The sequence below is a fragment of the Rutilus rutilus genome, assembly GCF_951802725.1.
Source record: "Rutilus rutilus genome assembly, chromosome: 18".
In the NCBI taxonomy this organism is placed as follows: Eukaryota; Metazoa; Chordata; class Actinopteri; order Cypriniformes; family Leuciscidae; genus Rutilus; species Rutilus rutilus.
The window spans coordinates 2,626,470-2,645,107 of NC_140231.1; the positions used below are offsets into that span (position 1 = coordinate 2,626,470).

General features: G+C 37.5%; 1 protein-coding gene across 1 annotated transcript in view; it reads left to right on the forward strand.

Annotated features, from left to right (window-relative positions):
- Positions 1–18,638, forward strand: part of shroom1 (shroom family member 1) — a 49,940-nt gene that overhangs the window by 18,250 nt on the left and 13,052 nt on the right. The window contains exon 2 of the mRNA XM_084386857.1: positions 16,003–18,536. Coding sequence (XP_084242983.1) covers positions 16,089–18,536 — 2,448 coding nt within the window. The 5' untranslated portion in view covers positions 16,003–16,088. The remainder of the gene's footprint in view (positions 1–16,002; positions 18,537–18,638) is intronic.

Sequence of the window (18,638 nt, forward strand, 5' to 3'; positions counted from 1 at the left end):
TGTTCTAATCAGATTTTTTTTTTTTTATGCATTTGAATGCTTGATAAACTTTTGTCCTCATATATATACTTATATATATCACTTGCACTTGACTTCGCTTTACTCGGTTCTGTTTGCTTGCCTTGACCTCATTGTTTCTTCCAGACGAATGACTTTTAGGATTTGCGTGCAATCACTTTGACATTTCAACCTACGCAAAAAGAAAAGAAAGGGACAAATCAGATTCATAAAGGCAGAAACTGATACGAAACTGTTCTTATACACTATATGGACAAAATGATCTGGATACTCCTTACTAATAAATGGGTTGGTTTATTCCAAACATTCCTGAGGCCTTACTTCTAACAATAAATACCTACAACACTATGGATTTACTGTGTAATTACATATTGTTCTGTACAATTCCCGGAGTTTGAGGTTTGGTTTGGGTTTATATGGGTTATAGTTAGGTCTTTGGTGTTTATAGGGGTTATAGTTAGGTCTTTGGTGTTTATAGGGGTTATAGTTAGGTCTTCGAGGGTTTATAGGGGTTAGAGTTAGGTCTTTGAGGGTTTATATGGGTTAGAGTTAGGTCTTTGAGGGTTTATAGGGGGTTAGAGTTAGGTCTTTGGTGTTTATAGGGGTTATAGTTAGGTCTTCGAGGGTTTATAGGGGTTAGAGTTAGGTCTTTGAGGGTTTATATGGGTTAGAGTTAGGTCTTTGAGGGTTTATAGGGGTTAGAGTTAGGTCTTTGAGGGTTTATAGGGGGTTAGAGTTAGGTCTTTGGGGGTTTATAGGGGTTAGAGTTAGGTCTTTGAGGGTTTATAGGGGTTTGAGTTAGGTCTTTGGGATTTATAGGGGTTAGAGTTAGGTCTTTGAGGGTTTATAGGGGGTTAGAGTTAGGTCTTTGGGGGTTTATAGGGGTTAGAGTTAGGTCTTTGAGGGTTTATAGGGGTTTGAGTTAGGTCTTTGGGATTTATAGGGGTTAGAGTTAGGTCTTTGAGGGTTTATAGGGGTTAGAGTTAGGTCTTTGGGATTTATAGGGAGTTAGAGTTAGGTCTTTGAGGGTTTATAGGGGTTAGAGTTAGGTCTTTGGGATTTATAGGGGGTTAGAGTTAGGTCTTTGGGGGTTTATAGGGGTTAGAGTTAGGTCTTTGAGGGTTTATAGGGGTTTGAGTTAGGTCTTTGGGATTTATAGGGGTTAGAGTTAGGTCTTTGAGGGTTTATAGGGGGTTAGAGTTAGGTCTTTGGGATTTATAGGGGTTAGAGTTAGGTCTATGAGGGTTTATAGGGGGTTAGAGTTAGGTCTTTGGGATTTATAGGGGTTAGAGTTAGGTCTTTGAGGGTTTATAGGGGTTAGAGTTAGGTCTTTGAGGGTTTATAGGGGGCTAGAGTTAGGTCTTTGGGGTTTATAGGGGTTAGAGTTAGGTCTTTGAGGGTTTATAGGGGTTGGAGTTAGGTCTTTGGGGTTTATAGGGGGTTAGAGTTAGGTCTTTGAGGGTTTATAGGGGTTGGAGTTAGGTCTTTGGGGTTTATAGGGGGTTAGAGTTAGGTCGTTGGGGGGTTAAAGGGGTTATAGTTAGGTCTTTGGGGGTTTATAGGGGGTTAGAGTTAGGTCTTTGGGGTTTATAGGGGGTTAGAGTTAGGTCTTTGAGGGTTTATAGGGGTTTGAGTTAGGTCTTTGGGGGTTTATAGGGGGTTAGAGTTAGGTTTTTGGGGTTTATAGGGATTAGAGTTAGGTCTTTGGGGTTTATAGGGAGTTAGAGTTAGGTTTTTGGGGTTTATAGGGATTAGAGTTAGGTCTTTGAGGGTTTATATGGGTTAGAGTTAGGTCTTTGGGGTTTATAGGGATTAGAGTTAGGTCTTTGAGGGTTTATAGGGATTAGAGTTAGGTCTTTGGGGTTTATAGGGAGTTAGAGTTAGGTCTTTGGTGGTTTATAGGGATTAGAGTTAGGTCTTTGAGGGTTTATATGGGTTAGAGTTAGGTCTTTGGGGTTTATAGGGATTAGAGTTAGGTCTTTGAGGGTTTATAGGGATTAGAGTTAGGTCTTTGGGGTTTATAGGGAGTTAGAGTTAGGTCTTTGAGGGTTTATAGGGAGTTAGAGTTAGGTCTTTGGGGTTTATAGGGATTAGAGTTAGGTCTTTGAGGGTTTATAGGGATTAGAGTTAGGTCTTTGGGGTTTATAGGGAGTTAGAGTTAGGTTTTTGGGGTTTATAGGGATTAGAGTTAGGTCTTTGAGGGTTTATAGGGATTAGAGTTAGGTCTTTGGGGTTTATAGGGAGTTAGAGTTAGGTTTTTGGGGTTTATAGGGATTAGAGTTAGGTTTTTGGTGGGTATAGGGTTAGGAATAGGATTAGGTTTTGGTTTGTTTTAGGGTTAGTTGCATGTAATTATGCATAATTTATAGTTTTTACTACTGCATGTAACATATATTATAATGACACTGTAAAATAAAATGTTACCTTATATCAAATGGATAAGTACAAAGTTATGGCCACATAATGTAAGGTGTGACCCAAGCCACTGATACAAAAAATAAAACTGTAAAACTATTCTTTAGTCGCTTAGCCACACCTTAAAATCCTTCCATTCCTTAGCAATGGTTGCCATTCGACAAGCCTTCTCTCTTTTCTAATTTAAGTCTATGGAGGATCTGTGTGTTTGAATAGTTTTAAATAGAGATGCACGATATATCGGCCACATATCGGTATCGGCTGATATTTGTTCATTTTTAATGTTATCGTTATCGGCCCGATAAGAAAATTAGGACGATATATTAAATCATGGATTTTAATGGTAAGACGTAATTTGTTTGTTTTTATAACCAGGCGCTCAAAACTTACATAAAATTTTGGATTTAGATTTATCGGCTTTCAAATATAAAGAATTATCGGTTATTGGTACCGGGCAAATTTTTCATATCAGTGCAATTATTTGCGATGAATAAAGTTGGAGGAGCATTTGTATAAACATACATAGTTAATATGTTATTACAATTATACTTTTTTTTTTTTTGCTGTTCCTGTTGTTCCTGTTGTTAAAATGACTGGAAATGTGTATCTGAGTTACCTGTTCACTGACTGATCAGCTCAGATTCACAAAAATAAAAAAATAAAAAAACTGTCCAGTTTGGTGTTGGTAAAGTTGCTGTATTTTGCCTTGTAGAGCAGTAAGTCTTTATAAATTAGGCCCCTGGATTTTCACTCGTGACTACAAATTCACTCATTCTTCAAGTGCACAAGCATTTGTTGGATTGAAGTCTGCATTCCCTGTTTGGTTAGACACGTTTCTAAAGGGTATTACTTCTTCAGATTACTTTTTGGAGCATTGCCATAGACTTAGCAAATATTCTGCATTGCTAAATTGCTTTTTAACAAACACTACTGTAAATATTTTCATAATTTGCATTGATCCTCCTTAATATACCATTGCTTTTTTTTTTTAACTGCATTAAAAATCTGAACCACTGAACATAATCCCAGACTACAATCCCAACGAGACTGGGGCAGAAATGCCATTGTGGAACAGATCTGTAGTAGAACTTATAAAATGAAAAGTCACAACATTCACAACACTGAAAAAAATCAACAAAAAGTAAAATTTACTTAATTTTTCTTTGGCAAGTTTTTGCACGAATATTTTTTAAGTAAATTTCACATGGAATTACATCAACTCTACTTAACTAAGTTAAGTGAAAGTAACAAAGAAAATAAGTCATTTCAACTTGGCTAGTAAATGGTTGAGTAATATCTATTTAGTTGAAGTTTCCTTTGCAATACATTTCACTCAAACAACACTGAATTAAACCACACTTTTAAAGTATTTGCTTTAACAAGAAACATTTAAGTAATCAATACAGATATTGTGCGAGACACATATCAGAAGTTAAGCCTCATGCACGCAGAGACCTCAATACTTGGTAGACAAACACAACGACGGTAACATTTGATGGATCGTTTTTGTGTTTGAATCATAGACTGTAAAAAATATGGACAAAGCGTCTGTGACGTCACCCATAGACTTTCTGAAGAACGGTTTTGAAGCCGTTTATGGGGGGTATGGGCGGCGCCATCTTGGAAAATCTTGGGAAATCCTAACCCCGCCCACCTTCTGGCCAATCCATATATGGGTAAAGGACGCGAGTCCGGTTATTCCCAGTACAGAACAGCGCGCGTCACTCAACTCGCTCTGCTACTCCGGTTATCTCTGTGTATATTTTAGGCAACGAAATATGTTATAAAACACCATACTAACTCTTTTCGTTTTCATTTAAAGAAATCTTAAACATTATAGCCACACAAATGTGGTTCAGGCAACGCGTATTGATTATATTCACTGCATAAAACGTTTGCCTAACAAAACGAAATATAAAACACAAACCTGCCTCTTTTCGTTTAAATATAATATAAAAATATTAAACATTTTAATATGGTCCAGGCAATATGTGCATTTATACTAAACAACAGATGTTGCAGTAAACAACATTATACAGATCATCTTCGTTGTATTAAAATTTAAAATGACAAAACTCAACCCAGTCTCTTTTTGTTAAATTTCAGTTTTATCAATATTAGCCATTATAAAAGTATAAGTAAATGGTACCAAGAAGCTATACAAATAAAGCAAACAATTCAGTCAAACATACAAAGTCAGCGCTCTAGTCTAACCATACAACGGTAAAGTTAAATAGCTTATAAAGTTATGAAACTTCCCCTCAGCCAAAACGATTGGCCAGGGAACAAATGATAGATTCACGAGACCAAAAATCGCCCGTTAGATATAGACAAGACAAATTATATCTTATGTTTAACCACTACAGAGACTCCAGAGTCAGCGGCAAACGTCAGAACGACTAGCCGAGGAAAGGCTGTTCCAGGCGGGGTACATGAACGCCGAGCGCCCGGTCATCGTCTGGATCTCACAACCTGGATACAATTTTCATAAATCTTTATAAATAAACCACAGATTTGAGCTTTAAACAACTACATTCTCGCCTGAAAAACACTTAAAACTACATTTCATGATACAGAAACAGTAGTATTATATTGCAACTGTATATTAAAAAATGGCGCTTCTTATGTTGTCATTCTCCTTGGCGCAGCCTAAGCTGTCAATCAAGCTGTCAATCAAAGTTAACCCGCCCTTATTTGTCATACATTTTATATCTAAATACGATCTAAACTAATGAGTTAGAAAAAAATTCACCCCCCTCACAGTTGTCAGGCACTCGGAAGCTATCGAAAAATACAATAAAAGTCCATGGGACCAACCTGTAAAAACATGAATTTATGCTGTGAAAACGGACATTTTAACATGGTGGTCTATGGACATTTGCTCCCTTTTGGGACCTGCCCCTAGCGGATTTTCGATGTATTGCAGTTTTTCGCACTTCCGGGTAGGCTTCATTTTTCAGATGAGAATGTTGCCGCTTGGTTTGAATGTGTCATTTTGAGTAGAAAATGAACTCCAAATGTCACAAAATGGCAAATTACTAATCCTAACAACAAAAGCAATGATGAAACAGTGTAAATACAGCTGGAAAACAGTGAGAAATCAACCTCATTAATTACTCAAGGCCCAGTGCATGATGGGAACACCAGTATCAGAAAAGTTGAGTAATTTTACTTAATTTTATAACGTTGATATTTACGCTTGTATAACCCGCTAGATTTTTAATTGGTAAGAAGTCTCTTCTGCTCACCAAGGCTGCATTTATTTGATTAAACAACAACAAAAACAGTAATATTGTGAAATATTATTATAATTTAAAATAACTGTTTCTATTTGAATATATTTTAAAATGTAAATTTATTTCTATGATTAAAGCTGAATTTTCAGCATAATTTTTCATCTTGATCCTTCAGAAATCATTCTAATATGTTGATTTGATGCTCAAGAAACGTTTATTATTATTATCAATGTTGAAAACAGTTGTGGACAATTTCTTTACAGGATTCTTTGATGAATAGGAAGTTCAAAAGAGCAGCATTTATCTGAAACTGAAAGCTTTTGTAACATTAAACACTACCGGTCAAAAGTTTGGGGTCAGTAAGAATTTTTATTTTATTTTTGGGGGAAATAAATAAAATAAATCAATACTTTTATTCATCAAGGATGAGTTAAACTGATCAAAAGTTACAGTAAAGACATTTATAATGTTAGAAAATATTCTATTTTAAATAAATGCTGTTCTTTTGAACTTTATATTCATAAATTAAAACTCATATTTTAAAATGTAATTTATTCCTGTGATCAAAGCTTTTCAAATTAAAAACAGTCATTTTAAATTGTAATAATATTTCACAGCATTACTGTTTTTTTTTGTATTTTTAATCAAATAAATGCAGCCTTGGTGAGCAGAAGAGACTTCTTTTGAAAACATTAAAAACTCACCGATCCCGAACTTTTGAACAGCAGTGTGTGTGGCCTGATCACATGTTATATTAGATATTTATTTAGTTTGAAACGCCTCACATTTTGAAGGACCCATTAAGGTGATTGAGATGCTGCAATGACATCACCCTGGAGGAGAGCGCATGATGATCTCGTGTAAGTCACGCTGTAGAGTTCCTCATAATCCTCCTCCTCCTCCTCCTCCTCCTCCTCCTCCTCCTCCTCCTCCTCCTCCTCCTCCACACATTCATCTCCAAAAATCCCCTTATCACATTTAGGCAACATCTCATTTCCACCATACCTCAGATCACGATCCATTCTGTGGTCAAAATGACACTTACTCGACCTGAATGCAAATATTTTTTTTATTGCTAAGGCTAAATACATACACTCAAAAATGGGTCAAATATGGGGAACCCCAGCCGTTGGGTTACATTTTTAAAGTACATTTTTAACCCAACGTTTGGGTTTGTCCATATTTGACCCAAATTTGGGTTGAAACAACTCAGCTTTTTTTGTTTGAGTGTTGTATCATGTATTCTGAACACTCACGTTTTGCCATGATTTGACAAGAATGCCGGTTATTTGGAAATGACTATAATATAATATAATGGTTATTTATCTCTTTTGAAAATAATCTTTTTATTCTTTTGCTATACCTTCATTTTAATGGCCATTTATGATTCAGTTCCAGAGATATGGGCATCTCACTAGGTTTACATACACCTATTTTAACGTGCATTTTGGGATATTGCATAAAAAAAATAAAAAACGCTGGATGGATTTCTAAAAATGCACATAAACTTGTGCACTCGATTAAGGCAGATAATAAAAAATAAAAAAATCTGATTAAAAAAAATTTATCCGATAAGAAAACATGTGCATGAACTGCATTGGAAACACATTTACAGAATAAATCCCTCGATGCGCAACAAAAACTTTGCCTCAGCGGAGGCTGTGATTGGATAACTGGACTAACCAGCGGACCAATGGCGTCGCAGCATCTCTAATGTTGGTTTGGTGTTTCTGAAATGGATGATCAGGATGATCTGGTGTAATTCCCTCCAGAAGCGTCTCACACACGAGTGTGTTCCCGAACACCAGAGAACATGACAGCGGTTACTGGGTTTCGTCTGACGCTCTGAGACACTCGTTTATGATGGAGGGAAAAAGAGCCACTTCCGTTTTTATTACTGATATTTTGTGCCAATTTCTTGCGTCAAGTCACGGTTTTGTTCTCTTGAACACACGGGATGGAAACGCCGATTCACTCGCAAATGTTTTATGTGACGTTCCAATTATGCGCATAAATTAAATGTGCAGCTTTGAAGCATGGCTGCTGTGGCTCTGTGTGCAAAGTGTTGAATTTTACTCATTTTCAATCGACTGCATTTAAAGAAATGTTTTACTCTAGAAATGCACCTTTTATTAATTCACATGGAAGCAATAATGTTTGGGAAATAGCTGTTTTAAGAGACGCCTTGAGCTTGAGGAGCTGCAGGTGTCCTCCTTATGACATCATTTCCTGTTCATGCAAGATTATGCCGAAATACTTGATCTTTTCGTTCTTTTAATGAGGCGTTTTGGCCATGAGTTGCTCATGTCAGTGATTGCTAGTAACCCGTATTAGCGTGTTTTCCCGATAGATCTCATCAGCTGTTTATGAGCCCGATGACAGATGGACTGAGGGAAGTTAAGAATAGCTCACCTTTGTGTGTCTAAAGCTTTTGTGAAGTTCAACTGTCAGGTGGGAGCGGCAGATTCAGCAATACAGGCTTCCTCACACTGAACAGAAATACATTAGATTAGGCAATAGGCGTGACTCTGAATGCCTGTGCTCGTCTGATCTTAGAACCAGTAAATGTCAGCATGAAGTTATTTGTTGGACAGATTATCTTAAAGTCGATCATTTTATCACTTAAAACTCATCCTTTATCACCAAAATGACACATTTAAGCATGTTTTACTTGGGAAAAATGTATTCATGTCTTCAGATAGCTTGACTGTAACTCGACACATCACTGTTTTTACTGTGTTTTTACTGTGTTTTACTGTGTTTTTACTGTGTTTTTCAATCAAATGAAATGCAGCCTTGGTGAGTCGAGTCTCCTTCATTTATACAGCGCTTTAACATGGACTGTTTCACAGCAGCTTTACAGAGAAAATAGGAAATAAAGTTATAAAAGAATAAAGTTATTGTCCTGATAAAGTTAGTTTTGATTGATTCACGTCCGTTACAAAGATCATTAGTTATTAAAGCTGCAGTCCGTAACTTTTTTGTGTTAAAAATTGTCCAAAATAAATGTTTGAGCAAGTACATCACCAGCCAGTGTTCAACACTCTCTGCTTGCCCTAGCTCCATTCAAACCAGTGAAAAAAGTCTCTCTCTCTCTCTCTCTCTCTCACTCACTCACTCACTCACTCTCGCTCCTCTCTCTCTCTCTCTCTCTCTCTCTCTCTCTCTCATCTCTCTTTCTCTCTCTCTCTCTCATCTCTCTCTCTCTCTCTCTCTCTCTCTCTCTCTCTCACTCACTCACTCACTCTCGCTCCTCTCTCTCACTCTCTCTCTCTCTCTCCTCTCTCTCTCTCTCTCTCTCTCATCTCTCTTTCTCTCTCTCTCATCTCTCTCTCTCTCTCTCTCTCTCACTCACTCACTCACTCTCGCTCCTCTCTCTCTCTCTCTCCTCTCTCTCTCTCTCTCTCTCTCTCTCATCTCTCTTTCTCTCTCTCTCTCTCATCTCTCTCTTTCTCTCTCTCTCACTCTCTCTCTCTCTCTCCTCTCTCTCTCTCGCGCTCTCTTACTCTCGCTCTCTCCTCTCTCTCTCTCATCTCTCTCTCTCTTTCTCTCTCTCATCTCTCTCTCTCTCTCTCTCTCATCTCTCTTTCTCTCTCTCTCTCTCTCTCTCTCCTCTCTCTCATCTCTCTCTCTCTCTCTCTCCTCTCTCTCTCTCTCTCTCTCTCTCTCACTCACTCACTCACTCACTCTCGCTCCTCTCTCTCTCTTACTCTCGCTCTCTCTCTCTCTTTCTCTCTCTCTCTCATCTCTCTCTTTCTCTCTCTCTCTCATCTCTCTCTCTCTCTCTTTCTCTCTCTCTCTCTTACTCTCTCTCTCTTACTCTCGCTCTCTCTCCTCTCTCTTACTCTCGCTCGCTCTCTCTCTCTTACTCTCGCTCGCTCTCTCTCTCTTACTCTCGCTCTCTCTCCTCTCTCTCTCTCATCTCTCTCTTTCTCTCTCTCTCTCATCTCTCTCTCTCTTTCTCTCTCTCTCACACACTCTCTCTCTCTCCCTCTTTATTCTGAAGTCGGCCAGGAATGCAATGCCTTTTTTCCTCTCCTCACACACACCATTATCAGCGGTGAAATATTCCCTAGGCTGAACCCATTGTGCACTAGCGGAGCGGACGTCACAAACTGAGGCCAGTCCTGTGTGCGCTTGTGTTCACGAGGAGAGATTTACTGCAGTTTAACCCGTTTAAGACTCTCTGTCTCTTGAGCTTTCTAAACTCTTACTCTGGTAAGAGAAGCTTGCCAACATTTCTGACTTCCTGCAGTTAGCATAGCGAAGTAGCATACACTAAAGACACATTAATAGATGTACACTACCAGTCAAAGGTTTGGGATCGGTAAGATGTTTTATGTTTTAACTATTGTGTAATTTTGTGAAATATTATTCCAATTTAAAATGACTGTTTTCTATGTGAATATACAGTAGAGTGTAATTTATTCCTGTGATCAAAGCTGTATTTCCAGCATCATTACTCCAGTCTTCAGTGTCACATGATCCTTCACAAATCACTCTAATATGATGATTTGATGCTCAAGAAACATTTATGATTATTATCAATGTTGAAAACAGTTTTTTAAATTTTTATTTCAGGATTTTTTGATGAATAGGAAGTTCAAAAGAACAGCATTATCTGAAACTGAAAGCTTTTGTAACATTAAACTCTACCGGTCAAAAGTTTGGGCTCAGCAAGACATTTTTATAAAATTTTTTGGAGAAAATAAATAAAATAAATCAATACTTTTATTCATCAAGGATGCATTAAATTGATCAAAAGTGACAGTAAAGACATTTATAAAATTACAAAAGATTCTATTTCAGATAAATGCTGGGGTTTTTTTTTTAACTTTCTATTCATCAAAAAATCCAGATTATTATTTATTTTTTTTACACAAAATTGATAATAATAAACGTTTCTTGATCATCAAACCTCATATTAGAGTGATTTCTGAAGGATCATGTGACACTGAAGACTGGAGTAATGATGCTGGAAACTCAGCTTTGATCACAGGAATAAATTACACTTTACTGTATATTCACATTCACAAAACAGTCATTTTAAATTGTCATATTTAACAATATTACTTTTTTTATCACATAAATGCAGTCTTGGTGAGCATAAGAGACTTATTTTAAAAACAAGCCTTCTGACTGGTAGTGTACATCTATTAACGTCTAGACACATGAATGCACTGATGCATTACTTGCTTTCTTCACTGACTCTCAGACGCATGAATCTGAACCGAATGGGGATCAGACGGGTGTTGTTGCACTGAAGCCTGCTGTTTCCTCTGGCTCCGCTGATTTCGTCACTAGCTTGCATGGCCCTTCCTTCCACTTGAGTGTTTCTCTGTACTTGTGCCCAGATCATTATGCAGCATTTCCTCCTCATGTTTCTATACAGCAATATGTAATTACTTAGGGCACGATGTTCTCATGGAAGAAGTGTTTTTAAGCTCTTTCAATCTGAAATGAGAGCATTTCTAAAGTTTAATATTGCTTACTGGTCTGAGAGTATGTTCTATTATCAGACAGCAAACGTTCAGTTAAGTTACAGTATATGCAAATATATTTTGGGATCAGGAAGATTAAAAAGAAGTCTCTTCTGCTCACCAAGGCTGCATTTATTTGATTAAAAATACCCAAAAAACTGTAAAATTGTGAATTATTATTTCAATTTAAAATGACTGTTTTCTATGTGAATATATAATAAAGTGTAATTTATTCCTGTGATCAAAGCTGAGTTTTCAGCATCATTACTCCAGTCTTCAGTGTCACATGATCCTTCACAAATCACTCTAATATGATGATTTGATAATCATGAAACATTTATGATTATTATCAATGTTAAAAACATTTGTGTTCAGTTTTCTTTCAGGATTCTTTGATGAATATAAAGTTATATTTCATTTATTTGAAATTGATTCTTTTGTAACACTATAAATGTCTTTACTATCACTTTTGATCAATTTAATGCATCCTTGCTGAATAAAAAGTATTGGTTTATTTTATTTCCCCACCAAAAAAACTAAAAACAAAATGTCTTCCTGACCTCAAACTTTTGAACGGCAGAGTTTAATGTTACAAAAGCTTTCAGTTTCAGATAAATGATGTTCTTTTGAACTTTTTATTCATCAAAGAATCCTGAAAAAAAACTGAACACAACTTTTTTTTCTCTTTTTTTTTTTACACTGATAATAATCATAAATGTCATCATATTAGAGTGATTTGTGAAGGATCATGTGACACTGAAGACTGGAGTAATGATGCTGAAATTCAGCTTTGATCACAGGAATAAATTACACTTTAAGATATATTAAAATAGAAAACAGTCATTTTAAATTGTAATAATATTTCACAACATTACTGTTTATTTTTTGTGTGTGTGTTTGTATTTCAATCAAATAAATGCAACCTTGGTGAGCAGAAGAGGCATGTTTTGAACGGCAGTGTAAATGTAACCCTACAGTTTACGGACAGAAAACCGACATATATAATTTTAAGATGGGATCATTTATAAAGTTGGCATTCAGTGAATGTCTCAAAAGCACATAATCCATCTTAAGAGTTCTCACATGATCACTGCCGAAATGTTTTATGCCGGTTAAAATTGCATTCCAGGCATTTTCATCAGTCCCCCGTCCAGCCGTCCTTCTTCAGGACTCTCATTAAGGTCGTCGTCATTGATCGCTGTGCTGATGCTCATTATTTTATATCACTCTTCTTTAGGGGGGAAAAACATGTTTTTAAATATCTAAGCTCTAGTGCTATTCTACGCAATTCTTACTATATAACTCGTAATTGCGACTTTCTCACGCAATTCTGACTATATAACTCGTAATTGCGACTTTATCACGCAATTCTTACTATATAACTCGTAATTGCGACTTTCTCACGCAATTCTGACTATATAACTCGTAATTGCGACTTTATCATGCAATTCTTACTATATAACTCGTAATTGCGTCTTTCTCACGCAATTCTGACTATATAACTCGTAATTGCGACTTTTTCACGCAATTCTTACTATATAACTCGTAATTGCGACTTTCTCACGCAATTCTGACTATATAACTCGTAATTGCGACTTTATCATGCAATTCTTACTATATAACTCGTAATTGCGACTTTCTCACGCAATTCTGACTATATAACTCGTAATTGCGACTTTATCACGCAATTCTTACTATATAACTCGTAATTGCGACTTTCTCGCGCAATTCTGACTATATAACTCGTAATTGCGACTTTATCACGCAATTCTTACTATATAACTCGTAATTGCGACTTTATCACGCAATTCTTACTATATAACTCGTAATTGTGACTTTCTCGCGCAATTCTGACTATATAACTCGTAATTGCGACTTTATATCATGCAATTCTGACTATATATCTCGTACTTGCAACTTTATATCACGCAACTCTTAAGTCACAATATTAACTCTTAAGTCAGAATTCAAAGTCAGAGTTGCGAGATGTAAAATCGCAATTGTAAGAAAAAAGTCAGAATTGTGCAATTACCTTATTCCGTGGCGGAAACAAGCTTCCATAATGACTGTCTAAAACTATGCAGTTAAATAATTTTTTTGTTTTTGTTTTGTTACAGTCTTTACATACCATCCAGCTTCATCTGTTTCCTCATTAGCAAAAGAATAAATAAATCTGATTTTCCTCCTTATAAGCCTTAAAGCTTTCTTTAAAGCACATCATCCTGACAGTGAGCTGGTAAATAGGGATCAAGGAAATAACTTGTAAATTATCTCTCACAACTCGTAATTGCGACTTTATATCATGCAACTCTTGAGTTGAAGTCAGAATTCAAAGTCAGAATTGCGAGAACTCAAAATTGTAAGAAGAAAAGTCAGAATTGTGCAATTACCATTTCTATTTTTCATTCTGTGGCGGAAACAAGCTTCCATGATTTCTGGCCTGGCATCACAATCAATAACTTATTTCTAATTTCTAATTCTAAAATGTAGTTTAACTTTAAGTATGCAGTTTAAGGTTGTTGTTTTTGTTTTTTTGTTGCTTTTTTTATACATACTTTGCATACCATCCCGCTTCATCTGTTTCCTCATAAGCAAAAAAAAAAAAAAAAAAAAATCAGATTTTCCCCCTTACAAGCCTTCAAGCTTTCTTTCAAGCACTTCATCCTGACAGTGAGCTGGTAAATAGGGCTCAAGGAAATAACTTGGCATTAAAAGAATTTTGCGCATGAGGCTGAAATCAGATTTCTTTAGTACTGCACTGTACCAAGCTCTGCACTCGAATGCTGATCAAACACATTCTTGCTGGGGAGGAAGTTGTAATTGACAAGCATCCATAATAGAGATGAAACGGTTTGAATATTTCATTTCATGATTATAGTAATTAAAATGATCACGGTTAGGCCTATCTGTATCATCACAGCATTGTTAAACTGTGCAGGAAATGTCCAAAAAGTATTCATACACAAACGGAAATCATTTCAGTGTTATATTGACTAACAAACCACAAATACATTTTGTTATTACATAGAAAAAAAAAAAAATATATATATATATGAATGAATGAATGAATTCATATTCATTCATATAAATCCCTTCTTCATAAATGTTCTTCATGGTCAGTTCACATCAATTGCAACCTTGAATTTTAATAATTTGAGAATTAATTTCCCTGGGGCATTTATACATTTGAAAGGGCAATTGTTTCTAACCTTATCAGATGTATGTATAATTTTATGTAAAATTCTTATATTAAATCAATAAAACAAAAAAGCTGAAACTAAATTTGTGACCGATGTAACTTTTGCTTTAATAAAGCTATGATTCCAACATTTTACAGACCAATGAAATTTCACAATTCAATTCCAATTTTTATACCACAACAACTAAAACACTAATATAAATTTCAAACATTTTTAAAGACAAGGATCAGTCCGTAATAAAATTAGAACAAATAAACAAATGATAGCACAAATAAATACAATAGAACAAAAATTGAAATTAAATTAACAGTGCTTTTAAGATTTGCAGGTCTAACAGTAGTACTAAGAAATACTACATAAATTGAATAAAGTAATCAAATATAAAATAAGACCACACTTACAAACTGCATAAATTACAAATTGAGTATAGATTAATTCTGATTAAATCTACAAAAGTTATTCAGAGCAGTGAGTGATTTTCTCTTTCTCTTTTGTTCTTTGACTAACATTAATGACCGACGGCAGCAGGTTTATTAGGCTGCTGTCACTTTAAGAGCTGACGCACATGACGCAGATCTGATCATTACATTTTCTCTTTATGAACTCTTTATGGTCATTTAAGACTTAACTTCCTTAAGACTGCATTTATATTGATATTTGACATAATTTTGTGTTCCCCCCTTCGTTTAAGCACGATAAGACACTAAATATCCTCTAATCGATACAGCCACTGTTCAGGAAGTGTCTTTCTGTGATCGCATTTCGGGTGTGAGTGCGCCAAATTGAGTTCTCTTTTGCATCTTATCGCGCTTGAATGAATGATTGACTGATCATAGGCTATGCCTAAATACATCCTGTTTTTTGCAAAGTGTGTGACATACTCTATAATGTCAGCTTTCACATTATTAAAACAACAATTGCGATATTATCATAGACGATGCATACTGCACACCCCTACTCCTGCAATATTTTCACACTGCATGCTGCGCCTGTGTGAGACTTTTGCTAACTTGCATTTACCGTGAGTATTTCAACACTAGTGCTGAGCATGGGGAATTTTATCGTGGTTTATCGTCAAACTGGTAACCGTTTTATCGGTTCCTAATCTATAAGATCAGAGGTGCATCTCAATTCACATACTTATTATGCATTGTTTTATGCCATTTTGAAGTATAGTGTAAGTAGTGTGTTAACACTGAAAATCCCAAAAAGAACAAGTGCACTTTAAATACCCAGATGATGCACCTAATTAACCAAAAAAAGGTAGTGTGGAATGTTGAACTATTTCAGCTTTCAGACGGGTAATCAGACGTTGATGTTGGATGACAAATGATCCTCATATAATTCGTATAATTGAAGGTACAGTACATAGAGCAGACTGTACTTGGGTCATTTGAAACACAACTTAGTTTTTAACGCAATTTACTTAATCATTAAACCACCAATCCATTTAAAACGAATAGTTCAGTCAATGCAAAACTGAACTAACCCTAACCCTTTATTTGGTGCATTTCTACTCTGCATACATTATTTTAGCTGTAATATAAAAGTTAGATCACATTCCAAAATCAGAGCCATAATAATATGTAGAGGTGTGTATTGTGTCCTGTCTTAAATGCCAATTTAACTCTTTCTTTTTTATTTCTCTCACAGGTAATGCCAGACTCCTGTGGCTTCTGTTTTGTAACTATAGGGAGGAAATATTTCCTCTCGGTCTGTAATTCCACTTCATAGCCCACATGGATTCCTATAATTTCCACTTCGAGAGGATGAGTAACCTTGACCTACACCCTCTGAGTCTTCCGATCAGTCGACTCTCCCCGGCCAAGTCCAGTAGCAGTATTGATCAGTATACCCACCACCACCACCACGGCAAAGGGGATTCAGCCTATAGCTCATTCTCTGGTGGCTCCACGGTCCCCGATTACCCTTCTCCTTTTCTACTGGATGAAATCCAGTCGCAAAGCTCGCACTACACCGATCTGAAATGCGTGAAAGCTAAATATAGCCCAACCTGTCTTGATTCAGATTCCAAGAGCATGGACCACATTTACCGTTCGATGGAAAGCGTTGCACAACAGCATCGCAGGAGCAGCGTTGACTTTTCTAGCATTGAAAATCCGTCAGTTCATAAGCATCCATTACCACCCCCACCACCTCCTGCCCGTCTGAACAGTTTTGTAACAACCAGGAATCTTGAAAACTCAAGGGCACGTCAGAGTCCAGAAGGACAGCTTGCTGACGTTTCCACTTTACAGCAGACCGTTAATCCAGTGGTCTCTGGTGTCCGGACTGAACCTGTGCATGGTCGTGCATTTTCACAGCTTAAAGATCACCTCAAGCAAGAACCAGTGGACAAGATGCTTGATCCACCAAAGCCTACTGAGATTTTAAATAGATCCCCCCTGCAAACATGTCAACCAGAGCACTTAAGGCAGCCTTGGAGTGGCCATTCAGAAAATCAACGAAAGAGGTCGCATTCAGCTTATGGTGGACCGGTTTCTGAGAATCAGTGTTTCGTCAGCTCCTGCCGAATGCCACAGAACATGATCAGTGGGAGTATTCAGCACAAAGGACAATTTTATTTTGTAACTGGTGTCTTCAAGTCCTCTGAGCCCAGTGTCATGCAAGGTGTTGTTGAAGACAGTGCAAGCGTGGAAACCTCTAGCGAGTGGTCATATAAAGCTCAGCGTAGAAGGCAGAGCTGCCCTGATGGTCCGAGTGGGAAGCTGTTTTTTCAAGAGGAACACAAATTCAGCATTCAGAATGAAGTTGTCGAGCATCCTAATAACAAGGCGATTACGTCCGAGGAGACTTCTGAAGGTGTAGAGGACCAGAGGGTCATGAGTAGAGAAACTGGCATGCATCACTCCACCAGCCACCCTATCTTCTACTGTGGTCCCGAGGACAATTCAGTTGGTACAGTAATCACCCCTGCTCTAATCAAGGAAGACCATACCAGTCATCCCAAGAAAGAAGAAGAGATGACCAGAGATTCAAGATGGCCCCAACTGAATATTCCAAGTGACAAGATCAGCAAGGAGACTACCCCACTTTTGTATCACCTCACAGGAGCGAACAGGGCATCATATCCAGACAAGTTTAAAAACAATAAGGATTGTGGTAAGGTGATCAAGAATCAAGACTGTGTCAAAGATAAACAGAAAGCTGAAAATGATGGGCAGTCCTCTCCCAGCAGCGAATATCGGCAGAGTGAAGTCCCTAAAGATCAACCAAATGAATTCTTCTACCCTTGTGGTACGTTAGATGACTCCTACAAAAAGTATTACAAGGAGAAACTGAAAGATGCCCAATCCAAGGTTTTGAGGGAGACTTCTTTTAAAAGGAGAGATCTGCAACTTTCTCTGCCACACAGGATCAAGCAACAGGCAGACAAGAATCTTTCTGTTACACCTGCTGGTTCTCCATCACTAGACATACGGCCCAACTTGGACAGTCCCAGTCCTCAAGAAGCAGACAAGGAGTACATGAAAGAGCTTGGTCAGGAGATTGACAAGATAATTGCAAAGGAAACCGAGAAGCCACAGAATGTTGCTCAACCACAGGTGCCTCGGGTCGGGTGTAGGAAGCGTTTGACAGCAGATCAGAAAAAACTGTCTCGCTCTGAGCCGGAGAAGCTGCACCAGCTGGCAGATGGACCTGCTCATATGACATGCCTCTCTCTTGACAACGAAGCTGAAGGTCTTCTTTCAGGGAGTGATCACGGTCTAGTGGCTGCCAGGCGGAAGATGTTTGAAACACGGGGCCGTGCTATGTCCGCCTCCAACTTCTCAAAATCAACTCTGAAGCACCTTCAGCATAAAGCCTTGGTAGCGTACATGGAACGTAAAACTGGTCAAAAGGTAACGGAGGAGCCCCAGCGACCAGTTCCACAAGTACCCATCCACAGAAATTCAACTTCGGAGTGGAGCTCCAGACATAATTTTGGTTCCACGAAGAACCTCCACAGGCCTCTCTCTGCTGGTCAAATTCTGGACTCTGTGTCAAGTTCTGGTAAATACACCCAGTTCACCACTGCTCAGCCCAGCTGTCACTCAAGGCAGTCCAGCTGGAGAGAAGAGTCCTCTAAAGCAGGGAATTCAGCCTCCGTGGAGAGTCTCCTGGACCAGCCTGAACAACCCAAGTTCTTACGGACTCGCAGCACCTCCATTCCCCATGCTTTCCAGGTATCTTTATAAAACTGTTCATCAAAATTCCAGTTTTACTTTAATTCCAGTTGCTCCAATGCTCCACTAACACTTTGTTGGATTTGAATCATTTATTTTTGT